The sequence below is a fragment of the Mugil cephalus genome, chromosome 1, assembly GCF_022458985.1.
Source record: "Mugil cephalus isolate CIBA_MC_2020 chromosome 1, CIBA_Mcephalus_1.1, whole genome shotgun sequence".
Classification (NCBI taxonomy): domain Eukaryota; kingdom Metazoa; phylum Chordata; class Actinopteri; order Mugiliformes; family Mugilidae; genus Mugil; species Mugil cephalus.
In genome coordinates, this window is record NC_061770.1 from 18,194,592 (window position 1) to 18,210,722 (window position 16,131).

At 45.4% G+C, this 16,131-nt stretch overlaps 1 protein-coding gene across 3 annotated transcripts in view; it reads left to right on the top strand.

Annotated features, from left to right (window-relative positions):
* samd11 (sterile alpha motif domain containing 11) overlaps positions 1-16,131 on the top strand; it is a 46,968-nt gene that overhangs the window by 3,567 nt on the left and 27,270 nt on the right. For all 3 annotated transcript variants that reach the window (XM_047606774.1, XM_047606785.1, XM_047606795.1), the window contains exon 3: positions 9,535-9,710. In XM_047606774.1, the coding sequence (XP_047462730.1) occupies positions 9,535-9,710 (176 nt within the window). The remainder of the gene's footprint in view (positions 1-9,534; positions 9,711-16,131) is intronic.

Here is a 16,131-nt window from a genome sequence, read left to right on the forward strand (position 1 = left end):
TTAAAACATCGTCTTGGTAAACTTGATGGCGAAGACCCTACAGGCGCACGTGTCAGCGTTGATGGTAATTTTTCTCAGCGTGAATATCAAACCCACTTTCAGCCTCTCACTGATGCCGCCTATCAGGCAGCCTTTTATTCCGAGGCTCTGAGCTGCCCAGCGCGGCCGCTTGACATTAGGTATTGTTGGTCAGACTCTTCTGTCTCACTGAATCAGTTTCCTCACCTGGCTGTTGAACTTTTGTTTGCCTAGTGCTTCCCTCAGGGCTTGGCCAGGGGCACAATGCCAAACCTTGAGGCCTCGCAGGTGTGTCACGATTACGGCATCACCACTCTGCGTGTGTGCGTCTGTGTGTATGTGTCAGCTTTGAGCAAGCACACTGCCGGCTCACTGCCGCCAAATCTGTTCACACAGGTGCAGCGGGTTGTGAGCACGCGTGTGTGTCTTTGCGTGTGTGTGTTTTTATCACCACAGAGCGCATCTGTCGTCGCTCCCAAGCACTAATCTTGAGGGAAGGGTGTAAGAGGCTTAGCGAGCTACTGAGCGTGGCTACTGCTGATTATTGTGTGCGAGGCACGCAAGGCAAAGGCGGTTTTGATAAGCCGGAGGTGTTTGAGTGATACAGGTAAACTGGGTGACATTTTTTATTTTTTTTACAGCCTAAAATGAAGACCTGCGCCCTGATGCACGGGGTTCAGCCAAAACAAATTACCTGCGGGAGGTTGGGAGGTTAGCAGAGGAGGGGGGAGGTCATGTCTTATTTTTTATTTTTTTTAACAGAAGGGTTTGAGAATCTGAGCGTGTTTGCTTATGTTTAGGCTCATTACAGATATCTGAGTGATTGGCTTTTGGCTTGCTATGGCTTGTGCAGTTCCACTTCAATTACGGCCGTGACGGGGAAAACTTTGTTATTGACGTAAGCGCAGATATGAGGGCCTTAAGGTTGTTGTTGCTGTAGCCGCTTCTCCCTCTTTCCGCTTTCCTCGTCTGCTGGCGGAGCCTAAAGTGGAACCCACCAAGCGAATACCACCATGACACACACACACAGGCACACACACACACACACGTTGACACACAAGCCAAGTGTGTTGGCAGTTCCATGCGAGGCAGTGAGGGTTAGGCGGAGGAGGGAAGGCAGTGGGACTTGTATGGCCTGTACTGGCGTCTCCCTTTCTCCCCATTGCCTCCCCTCGGGGCATGGCAGCCAGCACTCCCTCACTGATGAGCTCTCTCTCTCTCTCTCTCTCTCTGACACACACACACACTCACTATATGCCTGCTTACTGACACAAATTACCTCACACCGATTTTGAAAGTTTGACGGCTGAACTTTGAGTGATCTTGTTTCGCTATAGGCATGAGGCAAGCGATCATAAAAAAAAAAAAAAAAAAAAGCACAGCAGCTGGTGGGAAGATGTTTCACCTGCCTGCACGGAAATCATGGAAGTTAATTTGCTGTCTCTGTCTGGGCACAAGCTGTGCCGACTCAACGCGGCGGAGTTTAAATAAGTTGATAATGTTGTTCATCCGTAGTATGAGATTAAATCTAAGTGGCTGTCAAGGTGTGTTTCTAATAATCCTGTTATTATGTGATAATCAGGTGCCTGGATGATTTGTCTTTGAAGGCAGCTTTAACTTTTGTTACAGCTGCTCTTTGAAGCCGTTGGATGCTCCTTTGTACTGCGTGTGGGACATCGCATGTTTTTCATAAATAATACTCAAGTCTGCTTCTTGAAGTTCGTTCTCCGCTCCGTGCATTTGTGTTTTTTGTCTGTTCGTTTGTTTGGTTTGGTTTGTGCCTTTGTGTGTGTGTGTGTGTGTGTGTGTGTGTGTGTGTGTGTGTGTGTGTATCTGGGATTGTTCGTGTGCCCGATGCTTGCTGATTTGCCTCCTTGCTGTGCGCACGCATTAGTGTGTTCTAGTGTGTGCGCACGTGTGTGTGTATGTGTGCGTGTTTGTGCGTCTCCTCCCAGGAGAGCTGGGCTTCCTCTGCTCTGTTATTTCAGCGGAACTGGCGGAGGCCGGGAGGAAATTACACTCCCCTCCTCCGGCTCGTAAAGACCTCCTCCAATCAAGGGCTTCTCTTGCAGAGTGGAATTAAACACACAGTCACACATATCTGCACACTCACACATACGCACACACACTTTCCGCTTATAACTTATAGACTAGCTCATTACGTTTTCATAATGCCATTTCTAATGGGGTTAATAGGGAAAGGATAATTAATATTAAAAAGCTCCACGTTGAGTGAAATAACAAAACGTCACGTGTTAAGTGATGGACTCAGCTCCATAGATCACAGACTGTATGTACCGCATGATATTTCCCCTCCATGTGTCGTGTGGCCGTGCACATGCTTGCATGTGTGTTGCTGATGCTATGTTGCTATGGTAACTATGGACTCTGTCACTGGGATTTGTTCTTGTGCCGAATGTATTCGTGCACCTTTGTGTATGTCATTTAATACGCGCTGCATATGAAACGAGCCTCCGGCGATGCTGCATGTGCGTCCTGCATCTCGCCGCTCGGATTAATACGAATGGAAAAGCAGCAGAGATTTCAGTTCAAATAAGCCGCTAAATTCACCAAATTTAGCCCGTTAGCATTAGCTCGTGTCCGTTTCAACAGGACACCAGAGTCGAGAGTTGAATGTGTTTCGTGGCACATGACCGGTGTTACACTGCGAGCGCGTGTATGCGCGCTTGGGCGTGGACCTTGTTAAGATGCAGCTAAAATAAGTTGTAAAATAAGTTATGTCTGTCAGCCGAATGTGTTTATCATGATAAAACCTGACGGCGATATTTCTTGAAAACTCCTCCTCAACATCTGTGTGTGTGTGTGTGTGTGTGCGTGCGCGTGTGCAAAAAATGTGTTTTTGCGTTTGTTTTTCGCCCTTGTGATTTCCTCTGATAAAATGCAGGCTCGCTCTGCAACACCAGCTCCATGCACTACAGTGCTGTGGTGTCATAGTGTTGCTTTTATACATCCATCAACACAGTCAAACAAAGTCACACTTATATGGAGGATAGGATCCCTAGGATGGAAAACTAACCGGTTTTGCACGGTTATATTGAGTTGTTACTATTATTATTTCGGCCATTGTTAGATAGAGTTGATTGTCACGGTTTATGAAAACCAAGTTAATATTCTTTATATTGTCCTAAAAGAAAGTGTGAGGAATATTCAAGACAGACAATCCTTGTTGAGTTCTTAAGCAGCCTGTTTAAATTTTACCATTGTACTAATTGTCAGGATTGGACTGGATTGATGGATGGATGGCTGGCTAGCTGGCTGGCTGGCTGGATGGATGGATGGATGGATGGATGACAGCCCAAAACAACACAAAATATGTGTTGAATTTACCAACCACAGCTTCATTCTCGCCTCCACTTCCCCTGTGTTTGTCAGGGAAAAGAAAGGCACAGTCGTTACCTGCCTGCAAAGCTCCCCTGTGGCGACCTCAGTGGGCCTATACAAACACTGAGACGGAGAGGGAGGGAGGGCGAATAAGAGGTGGTGGTGGTGGTGGAGGGGGGACGAGAGGGAAAGAGGAGAGCGTGAGGCGCGCTCGCACGCCTGACTGCACCGACTCTGACCTCCCAGCGCCGAGCCAGCAGCCTCCCCTCCACCTCGCCGCCTCTCGCCCTCTGTGCACCTCACCCCCTCCCGCTCCCGCTGCTGCTCCCCCTCCCACCACCACCACCACCACCACCACTCCCCCGTCCAGCCCTCCCCCTTTGCCTTGTGCCGCTCCACTGGGCTGCAACTGCCCGCTCGGCTCAGCGCGTGGGGGCCGAGTGTGCAGGAGAGCATGCGCGGGCGCGTGCGTGTGTCTGTGTGTGTGTGCTCCTTTGTGTGTGTGTGTGTGTGTGTGTTGGGGAGGCGTAGGTCTTGGTCGCATGCTTGTCTGCCCTACAGTGCTTTCTCACTTTTTTCTCTTTCTCTCACATTGCCTTCAACAAGCAAGTGTTGCCTAAAGTCTGTACTAGCTCCACACACACACACACACACATGCACTGCTGTCCAGAATCAGATTTATTTTTGCCAAGTGCATGTGCACTCATGAAGGAGATTTACTTGATAAAGTTGGTGCACTGGTGCATGATCTCATGGAAGATTTGTAGTTTCATTTCTAAAGAAACATGTGCTCTTTGCACAATATGCATGAAACCATGCAGACCATGTGGAGCCGCTCGGGCAGTATTAGAACACCAAACCAGAGAAACAACAACAAAGAGGCTAATTGCGTTTACTGTGGCTGGAGAAGCCCTCCACACGTCCCTCTTCAGAAATAATAATAAAAAAAAAAAAAATCTGGCTCGTCGCGTCCCACCTGTTGATGAGGTTGACGACACGGCTGCGGTTGACAGCATGTACTTCTCACGCTCTTGGTAAATTAGGAAGAGGCGCTCGTCATCATTTCTGTTGTTTGAACTTTTAAATGGCCAAATATTTTACAGACATGTCCAATAGCTCTCACCACAAATAATGATTTTAAGGCACTCGTAGGATATGCTGTAAAACATCCGCATTGTTCAATTAAAACTTAATAACATGTTGAATATACACTGTCAGTCTGGCAGCAGCTTAACCTAATTTATAGAAAAGAGGAAACAATGGGGCCTGCAGTGCTTAGTTACGTTAATTGTTCTACAAAACCAGGAAAATATGTTTAGTCCCTCTGGACAATGAGCACAAATAAAATACAGATTATAAATAAATATGCTTTTGCACAAAAAAAAACTCTCTGTAGTAATATCTGCCAACATTATATTCCTATGCTAGAATACTTCTACGTATACATCACCCGTTATTTGATTGGAACCCGATTAGGCAAATGCAAGGCTCAGTTTTTCTGCACGCGCCTTTGTCTGATTCAGTTTTGTTACTGATTGTGCACCAGAAAGGTCAAAAAGTACACTGGATGCAAATGGGGGCTTCTATAAACAAACTGCACCGCGACTGGTGATGAATAAAAAACCCCCAAAACAAAACAAACAACAACAACAAAAAAAAAAACACCTAAATTATTTTAGAGGGACGGTAAAACTGCTTTCATGTCCCTGATAATGCTGGGTGTATGAGAGCTTCTATTAATGTGCTCTGTGAATTCATCACAGCAAAAACAATAAACACCAACTCTCCTTTTTTTTTTTTTTTTTTTTTTTATTCGTGTTTTGTGGCTCCAATAAAAGATTTATTTATTTTATTTTTTTTCTCTCTTTACAGATATTATCCTGACTATCAAACAAATCATGTAAACTTTATTACTGGGGGGAAATCTGATTACCGTGTAACCCATGTAAACACTTAAATCAAACCATTATCCTAATCTGATTATTGGCTGCAGTCAGGTTATACTGGTCATGTTTGCACGCTAAGCGGTCTCGGTATGACCAAAGCTGACAAGTTCGTGGCTGATCACCTTTTGTAGGTGCACCTGCAGAAATGTCAAGGCGACTTTCTGTACATTCGGGTCAGAGATAAGGAGGTGAGACTAAGCGAGAATTCAGTGATGAGTTGGATTTCATGGCTCACGAAAACACGCAGCAGATAACTTGTTTATTTTGGCCTTGTTTCAGAGCTCTTATGTTAGCGCCGTAATGACCGCTTCACCCCCTCCTCCTCCTCCTCCTCCTCCTCCTCCTCCTCCTTCCATCTTCCTCGCATTCATTTCTTTCCTCTCTCCTTCTCTGTCGTCTCCTCATTCCCCCTCCCCCCTTTCCCCTGGTGCTCGCGCCAAGTCGGCCCGCCATCCCGCCTCCACACACACACACACACACACACACACACACACACCACACATACACACACACGCTGCGAGGTAACGGCAGACAGGCGCGTGACTCATTAGGCATTCGTCCCCCAGGGAGATTGCTGGGGGGGCGCGTGCGAGGGAGAGAGAGCGCCGCAGCTGCAGGAATGTCACGGGCGGCTACTGCTGTGTGTGTGTCTGTGTGTGTGTGTGTCTGTGTGTGTGTGTGTGGGTGTGTGCTTGCTAATGCTGGTTGGAACCAGCGGCAGGGCACTGCACCTTTCAGGAAATAACGCAAGGAGAAAGAAAAAAAAAAAAAAAACACTCTTATTAGTCCTGTTTTCCACCAAGAGCTCATTTTAAAGTCTAAAATAAATACAGAGATTGCTTTATAATTCTGCTTGATGTTAAACGTCTTTGCCGGCCAACATGTGCTCTAGATGCGATATTAGTCTGTGCCGCTCGGACAAAATGACGATTTAAAGACGTCGCGTTAACGAGGGAAAGGAGCGCACGAGGCAGCAAAATATGAGCACATCACTCGCTGAGAATTACTCATCTACTGAACGGGAATGTGTGGAGAGGACGGTTTGTTTTTGCCCTTAAAAGACCAAAGCCTACCTTTGACTTCTTGCCATTTTCTCAAAATGTTTGATAAGCTTAGTGAACCCAGATTAATACCCCGTCTTTAGTGCGTCGGTAAATCCCGGCCTACCAGGCTGGGTGGCAATCGGGGTCTGTTTGCTGATAACGCAACTAGAAGGTTGTCAGGATGGAGCGACATGCTGGAGAAAAACTGGGTATATCCAAGAGCTGAAAGGTTTTACCGTGTAAATTTGTTTAAGCGGCCCAGCTAATCTAACCGCATTGTGAAACTGTGCAAGTAACACGTTGGCCCAGACTAGAAATAGTCTTCAATTTTCATGTCCAGTCGTCTTCAGACCAAATTATTTCGTATTTCCGATCCAATATTTATGTCTCACAGAAGAAATCTATAAGTTTTGGTGAAATAACTGCATCATTTTCAGTTTGGCCAAGTTAGAAACACTTCTGTCCCCCTACTGCCTTGAACGTGTGAACCGAACTGAACTGAAGTTAAATAATTAACTCGGCGTCTTGATGAGCTCTGATGTGTAAACCGGGCAGAGAAAACTGATCAAGTTCAAGAAACTTTAGAAGTTAAACCAAATGTCAGATAGATTTGCTTTGCTTTCACGTTTTTTTTTTTTTCCAGTTCTTTATCTGACAAGAAGAAAAACCTTCAACTGATGCCATTTTGTACAAATACATCATGTGAAACTGGCCTAAAAAGTACAAGGTAGCAGCTGGGTTCAATGCGCGCCGCCCCCGTGGTTATTAATGTTTTCATTATGAAGTATAGAAACAACTATGACTTATATGCCACTTACGAGGAACTAAACTACGATCGCAGTTTTATTTCTTCAAAAACATTTCTTTTTTCAACTCACGATGCCAAATGGAGCCAGGATGAGCAAGTGGCTGCACATAACTTGCCCTGTAATCAGCCGCTTCATTTTGGTGTGTATTAATATATGTGAATCAGTTAGAGCATTATATCACGTCTATTTTAATAGTTTGTCTAGGTCGTGTAACCAGCTGATCAGTATGTCTCCTTATGCGTGTGCATCTGTTTGTATATTTGTCTTTTTTTTTTCTTTCTATCTTTTTTTAAATGTCGTAAATGTGAAGCCCAGATATATTTCTTGGCTGCCTGACTGTCAGACAGAAAGCGTGGGAGGTGATATTCATAGAGTTGCTTTTAGTGGGACTTTTATGAGAGACTTTTTTCCATGGCTGAAAGGAGGTTGACCACACACAGTAAGGTTGCCTCAGCACTGCGAACAGGCGTGTGTGTGTGTGTGTGTGTGTTCGTGCGTGCGTGCGTGTGCGAGCCTCGGCGCTCAGGCGGGCGCCCTTCCTTTGAGCGCTCCTACGTGGGCTGCCAGGGGTGTGTTTTGCTTCATGTTTTGTTTCAGAGAGCCCTCCCCCGTGCTGCGGAAGTGTTGCCGGAAGCAGTGGGAGCTCACCCCCAGTTCTGCGTCAGTGCCACTAAAGAAAGGATTGGGGCTTTCCGGGAGCAGAGGGAGAAAGGGAGGGGGGGGTGAGAGAGAGAGGGGGGGGGGGCTGTCAGCCTGGGTATGTCACGGCCATGTGGGTGGTTGTCTACATGCGCACACACTCGGCCACAGTCACGACTGCTCTTAGACAAACTATTCTTGTATACACTATGTTGCTGGCTTGCTCCAAGTAAAATCCCCTGCTTTGGAGGGGAATTCTAAGCAGCGTGAACAGGTGTGCGAGTGCATGGGGAGCGCAAGTGCGCATGCGCACGTTTTCCTGACAATGTGAAGACGGCAATAAATAGACTCGGAGGAGGAGAGCTCGCATTTAACAGATGTGCATGTCTGACAGATGGAACTGGGGCCGCATCCATATAAGTGCGTTCTTCCGCCGGGATGTTTCACTCCCGTTTCCCCCCCTTTTAACACCCTGCCGGAGCTCCAGCGCAAAAAAAAAAAAAATAAATTCTACGGCAAGACATTGGGTGGAAGGAGCAGAAGAAGGATCAGAAAGTGATCCACTGCAACAGCCACAGAAAGCTCTAGCAGGAACAAAAAAAATAGAAAAGAAAAGGAGGAAAACCTTCTTTTCTTTGCGAGGCAGGAAAGGAGAAAGGAGAGAAATGTGCAGAACTCGGTGGCCTGCTCCTCCTGGGGGATGTTTTCATCTTTTCTCTGCCCCTCCTTACTCTTTTTAATGCCTGCCATTTGAGAGACTCCAGAGGGCCTGCACCTGTTTGCCTCTTGGCTAGGAGCCCCCAAATCCCTCCCCCTGCCCCCGCCTGCCACTCATGCTACCGCACCTCCTGGGATGGATGGAGCGAAGGGAAGGAGGGAATGGGGAGGAGTGGTGGTGGTGGTGGTGGTGGTGGTGAAGTGCGGGGTTGCGTGTGGTGGAAGGGATAGCTGGAGGGCTTGAAGGCGTCCAGGAGTAAAAGCAGAGATATAAGCACAGAGAGAAACAGAAAGAGAGGGGATATATAGTTTTAGAGTCCACTCTCCCACACTGGACAGACCTTCTCTCTGTTGAGCTTTATCTCTTTCATGTTTTGACTCACCACATTCTCTTTTATTTCTGTATTTTTCTCTCACCTTTTCCCTCCACTGTGCAAACCCACCGCTCCCTCTCCTCCTCTTCCCAGTTAACTTTTCTCCTTGCTCTCCTCTGTTTCCTTCTCCGACTCGATCTTTTTCTCTCTCTCTCTGTCTCCATCTCTCATTCCTCCGCTCTCGGTCGTTCCCCTGCTCTTCTTTCTCCCTCTTCTCTCGTCTCTCAGTGATAGGACCCTGTTAATCTGCTCTGACCTCTTCAGGTCACATTAAAGGTCGCCCAGCCTCACTTCCTTAACGCCCCTAGGGCCACACTCTCCTCTTAATCCCTTCTTTTTTCTCTGCTAACTCTTGGCAGCTTCGGAGCAAACTCGATGCGTAAACCAATTTGTGTTTAGCTTTAGAGCAGAAAAGTATTGGTAAATGTGACTTTGGTGCTATTGGAAGAAACACTTCACCTCAGCAAATATACCCGATTACCTGCCTTTATGGATATTAAAATATAATATATAATGTTTGAGTCTTGATTTGTGCCGTCTGTGTGTTTTAAGAAAGAGCTCAACGAGATAAACAACAAAAATCATGTTCAGTACTTCTCTTTCCTTTTGCTACATTGTCATCTTTTCCGTGCGACGTGTTTTGCAGAACCGTGGGCGCTTGGCGGAGAAGCGCACCATACCCCTCCCGCCCAACCGGGTTCCCAAGAAGGAGCTGGCCTCCATCTTCAGCAGCGACGACAGTGAAGGCAGCGAGCGGGCGAGTGGGGATCATGCCCACATCAAACAGGAGGACGAGCTGCATTACAGTATCATGAGAAAGAGGTGAGGGAACGTGACTTACGTAGACATGGTTTTCATGTATTAACTGTGTGTTGGATACTAGGGGCGCATGTCTAGTCTGGTCTTGAGCTTACATGAAGTGGCAAGTGGTGGTCCAGCCTTTAAATTTAGCACATTTAGTTGTTGTTCCATATTTGCGTAGGCTTGAATTGTGCCTTAAAATGCGTATGCATGCATCAGCATTGGAAGAAAACGTCATGCTAGCCAGTGAGGTGTCTGAAAAGAACAATTAATAGTAATACGTTTAGTTTGCTTCCCTTCAGATCATGTCTAATCGCAGATGGCAATAACTTAAAAATAATCATCTTAGACGCGTGTTGCATTTTCATCAGGGTAATTTTGAGGTGTTAGAAGTATTCAGACAAACAGACAAAGAGTCGCGTTACAAAAATATACGGGTTCTGCGTTGGGATGTCAAGTGGAAGCAGTTGAGCTTTCAAAGTGTTAATTGGTTTGTTGGTTGGCGTTTTGTTGCTCCTGCCAAGTCTCGGTGTATCTGTCTTGACTTGATATGGAAAGACTGGGCCACCTGAATCACCGCTGTCTCCTTTATCCCGTCATGCGGTTTCCGAGGGAGCGGTTTGATCATTGAGCGTTTAATATAAAGCAAATATTATCATTTGTTGTCATGTCTTTATGATCTGAATTTGCTCCTTTTCACCCGGCGTGAAGAGCGTTTTAAAGTGGTATGACTTGACTAGTTGAGAGTTTAGTTTCATGTCACTGCGCATCTATTCTCGGAGCTCAATAAACAATTTAATAATGTTTTAGAGCTTAGAGTGCGCAATAGAATACGACCATAAAGACTTAAAGAGATAGACGCATATGCTGCCTCGGAAATACTTAGTAAAAACTGTATTCTGGTGTTTATTTATTAACAGGCGACGTCTGGATCCTCATCTTTCATGCTATGGGTTTGTACAGATCAGGAGGAATCAGTTTTTTTGTAGGGTTTTTCTAAGTACCCAAAGACGCTTTACATAAACTTAAAAGAACAAGCACATGGACGGAACAAGACAAGAAAAAAAACATACTTTTTCATGTATGAGATCAAACTTTTTTTCTTTTTTGTATGAATCAATACATTTAACAGAAACCTCCCACATTGGTCCATGTAAACCTAGATTTCTCAAACTTTGATCCAACTTGATAATCACATTCATATCGCCGCACATGCAAAACCACCCACACACGCGGGGTTACAGTGAGGTCACGTCATTACGATCAGTCAAATGGTCTCTGAGGAACACCGGCTATCACTGACGGCAAACATGCTGCTTGATTAAGAGCGAAACCAAATGATTTTAATTTGATTATTTGATTGTTTTTATTTTCTCCCTTTATAGTCAGTTCTGTCTAATATTTGTCACACGGATTTTGTGATTTCTTGCCATGTGCACGAAGCGTGTTGTATCTCTCAGAAGTCAGACAGGTTATGGACAGATATAATGCAGAATCTGTTCATTGATTGACCTCAGAAAGTCCCCTGCTGCATTATAAGCAGCTTGTGCAACCTCATTACAGGAGGGGATGTTTTTCATGTCTTGAGACTTGCTTGTGACACGGCGGACAGCGCAGCAACTGTGAAGCTTTAAATGGATCCACTAACCTCGTTTAAGAGGGCTTCCCCTCCCCCTGACACTTGTGCCGCTGGCGTGTTAAGATGATAATGAATTTAAAGAACACTTATGACTAATATGTCAGGCTTTTACCCTTTGAAAGGCGACGGACTCGCTGGAGCCGCAGCTCCGGTCTGTCGTGGGCATCCGTCTCAGCCCTGCTTTATCCCCCAATGTGGGTCTGGACGAACAGGATAATGGGATGTCCAATCATGAAAATGTGATTTCCATTGACCGCAGCTTCGTAAGTGAGTCGTAGAAGGGTCTTAACAAATTGGATTTAGCCAATGGATGTGAAAAATACAGGGCCTCTGCATGCATGTGTGAGTGTATCTGTGCTGTCTCATCCTCACATCATCAGGGCTGGCGGCAGCACTGTCACACCCACTTGGCTGCGGTAACCTGTCTACTGTAACTGTACGTTAATGGGCTCATCAGATGCACCATATGTCGGTCATTTCACTTTTCAATCCTTACATAATGTTTGTTGCAGCAAATTAACTTGGATTAGTAGGATATGTTAAGCTCAAATCTTCCTGCTCCAACACAGTTTAGATTCTATAGTACATCACTTTCTTGTAACATTAAAGAGACATTTTTGCCTGGTTAGTTCTGACTGTTGTCCATAAAAATAATTTTGTCTGACAATGTCAACAAGTATTGTTTTCATATCTCAAAATACAGTTCATCTTTTAATCAGATTACTGTTAATATTTGCCAGCTTTACAAACTATTTATTTACTTGGCTCTCCATAGACCTGCACTCGTCCCGCTGAATAAGCAGAGATCACCCACAGATTAAAGTGCAGCCAAGCCATGGAGCCAAACAAGTAATCGTTACTGCAATAAGATTTCTTAGGAACCTCCTATTGTGACTCCTGGCAAACAGACAGGAACTGGAGAAACTTTGGTCCGTTAACATCGATCTACGTATTTCAATATAAAGACCAAATATGCGATTTTCAAATCCTGGTGTTGAACGGTCTCCTGGTGTCCAGTGTTTCGTTGACCCATTCATCTTCCCCAACCTCCTCCCTGTACAGACTTTCTTGCTCCCTAATTACGCCACCTCACTTCCTCCTTAGCTCCTGTCATAATTGCTACGGTCACTGTCTGTGGGTTGAATGAGCTGCTTTGACAAGCAACCTATAGGGTTTTTTTTTTTTTTTTAAATGGTAAGACAGTCTCTGGATCTTTTCTTACTCAAGGGTAAAACAAAGTCTACTTTAGTGTTTCTGTTGGCCATAGATAACAAAGCTTTGATTGAAAAGTGCTGAGTGAGATTTTGGGTAATTACCTGGCAACCACTCTGGGTTTTTATAAGTTACACCTGCTGACGTGTGCCTTTCAGCCTGCGTCCTGTACAATGAAACTTCACCGTACCAATTATTAACCTTTAGTAAAAACAAATACGAAGACAATTTATCTGGTTTTCAGTCACCAGTGTGGCCATTTACGACTTAATAATTTATGTGCAGATGCTTCCTCCTACAGACTTTGTGTTATGGCAGACTTAGTAGATGAAGGAGGAGAGTCTTGTTGTTTTTTTTTAGCATCAAATGTATATATCGTATGACACTGAGGGTACAATTTTGGTAGACCTTGTTCTAACCTTAAGCTGTATATGTTTTTTTGAGGCGGTGAGAGCTTTGATGCTAGTATACGATGAATGTTAACTAAATGTTAAGTGGCTGCTCATTGAAATTAGTATGTTCATGGACATTTCCAAAAATGTCACATTACTTTCTCCATCATTGTCCCTTTATGGGCAGTCTCTCTCCTTGGAAACAGATCTTTTCACGGAGCCGTTAATAGGGATGCTGTACTCAAAGACCGCAGCGAGGGAAAGACGCTGATGCTGAGTTGTATGTCTATTGCATTTGACAGTCCGTCCTCTGGCTTTATTGAACAACTGTGTCATTGCCTTGTGCCAGTAAGGGGTCATGGGCAGTGTGAAATTACTGGAAATGGCTCTCCCCTAAAGCACTAATTAGTGAGCTTAGACGTTTTATAGCTCTTTTGGAGGAGCGTTCCGCTTCCAAAAAAAAAAATGAATATGGCCTTATTTACAAGCATTTACCATGGCAACCGAGTCACATCAATTTGGTAGTCGGTTGGGTGTTGGCTGGCCGCGTAACGTCCATCATCGCAGCGCAGAACAACGTTTCGTCTGTTAACTCCCTGTCAAATCATTACATTAACAATGAGATCTGTTCCAGCTGTTTATGCTCAGATTTAGCTTCGTCTTGGAGCTTCATGGCGGTTCCTCATTCACTCATACAGTGTGTTGAAATCAGGTGAAGATAACAAGAGCCTCATTCAATAACAGCGTGCTCTGTGAAAACTCAATCACATAATGGTAATACAACGGGACATTTTTCTTTATTTTTTTCACGCCCTCTAAAATTCTCAAAATCAGAGAATTAATTAAGAGTAAACTAGGAGTATTTTTCAGGAGGGTCTAAATGTCCAATGGCAGTCTTACTTTATATTCTATTTCCATTGTACTTTTCTTTCCTCCCTTGGCTGCTTTATCGACCTCATGTCAGCCTGTACAGCCGAGGAACAACAAGGAGAAGTGAAGCTGGGCTACTCTGACTTATTTATGTGTCTATTTCTGTATTTATTCATTACCCCCTCCACTTGCAGGGTTTCCAGTTGCGGCTCGCCTTTTGATGCGACTGTGAGAAGCATGACAATTGTGTTTTCATTACTCACAGGAGTCAGGCAAAACATAAAATGTATATGGATCAGATCCAGATTGTTTTAGCCTTTGTGTGTCCTAAAGTACAGGTATTTCTAAAAGAAAAGACCCGGATTACTTTTTCTTGTTGAGGGCTAACTTCACTCATTCCCTCTTTTTTTCCAGCATATCTCCCTCGTCCATACCTTACCGAGCCCTTGTTGTTGAATATTACATATTGCCTGGCAGTATTTGAATGCTGCTGTGGGCCACCTGTGCAGGTTGGAGCAGGCTGTGTTCAGGCTGTTGTCTTGAGCAGATGAGGGTAGTAAACCTGCGAGCGCCAGATGTTACACGGCACTTGCACCCCGTCCCACCACCTCCACCACCACCACCACCACCACCACCACCTTCACATCCCTGCTGTCTGTCTGTCAGCACTTTCCCAGTGGTGGTGTGAGACATGGCGTCAGGGTGCCTGGGCTGCCAGCTTTCTGCCAGCTCACACTGTGACCTCCAGCCTCGCCACCTTAGCTCCATGTGCCAATGTCACAGCAGGCCACGGTGGGGCATTTATCCCGAATTAACTCCTTGTGCCAGAAAAAGACTCTTATCGTGTTGTTTGTACCGTTCTGTATTGGCAGAACGGAGCATGGCCTTTACAAAAGACATATTTTTCATTTGGAAATAGGGAAACATTTTAAATACTGTGAAAGTTTAAAAAAAAATAATTCTAAGAAAAAGTGGAGACCCTCACCTGAATATTTTGTCCTAAAAAAAAAAAAAAAAAATGTAATTATAAAACCCTAAACCCTGGTATCATATTAGCACCAGTATCAAAAATGTTATCGTGACGGGCCAGCCTTAGTAAAATTGTAATTATTAGAGAGTTTGATGTAATCAGCAGTATCCATGGCAGACTTTGAGTAATAACACATATTAGTTGGCCCAGTGTCTGGGTCAGTGTGTCTGTTCTGTGTCCGGTGATGAAGGGGCAGTATTGACCAGTTTAGGGATGAGCTGAGGATGAGATTATTGTCTCTGGTGTGCACCTGGGTGATAAGAAGGTGGCTCATGTCCTTCTTAGCTATCGGGCCCAGCAGCCACAATATAACCCCCCTCCATCTTCTGCGAGGCCCCCGTCCTTCCCGTCTAACCCTTAGGAGCTCCTTAGGGAGCGCTGACTCAGGTGACTGGGTTTTAAACGGCATCCCCCACCCCCCGTCTCAATTCTCCATGGCTTGGGTATGACCTTGCCTCCACCCACAGAGAGAGGGGAGGAGGAGGAGCAGGAGGAGGAGGAGGAGGAGGAGGAGGAGGCAGCTGAGGGAGGGTAGGGGTGGGTCAGGAAAGGGCTTGGCCCTCATTAGCCGAAGCCGAGGCGGGACAGCTCAGGAGAGGTGCGCTAATTACCCAACTAACGATGTCCTTGCCGTTCGTGGCTTAGAGCGGCCACCTCGCCACGGGATAATAACCCCATCACCTCTCTGAGAAGTTCAGGATGGCATTATCATGATCACTTTAAATGATGGACAGAGGGTGGTGTTGTAGCGCAGTTAGCTGATTGATGGATTTAACTGCAGTTTCTCACAGGTGTTACTGCAGTTGGTGTGATGTGTTTTTAGTTGGAGTCACCATGTGACGGAGACTTTAGGCGCAATTTAAAAAAAAAACAAACAAAAAAAAAACATCCCTTTATCTCATTTTCTTTTTGAAGAAACCCATTGGGCTCCGAGACACAGATAGCTACTAATTTTAGCAAGTCGCACTCTAAAAAAGAAGCCTATCATTAGTCTAAAAGTTTGCAGACACAGTCCAATCAAGCGTCTCCTCGCTTAGCAACCGACGGTGACTGTTTTGTCTGAGAGCGTTTTCTGAGTCATTGGTTCTCTGTGACTGAGAGGTGACTGGCGAGGCCGGCATGAAGCCCTCAGCATTACCCTTCATCTTTTCTGTTAGCGTGTGGAAAACAGCTTGGCGACCGACAGCCTGACATTACAGCGGGAGCCTGTAATCATGGGACTGTAAAAACCCAAATCCGGCAGCCGCAAACAGTGTGGCCTCGTCATAGCGGTGGCAGCTAAGAACCATTCACCGCTTC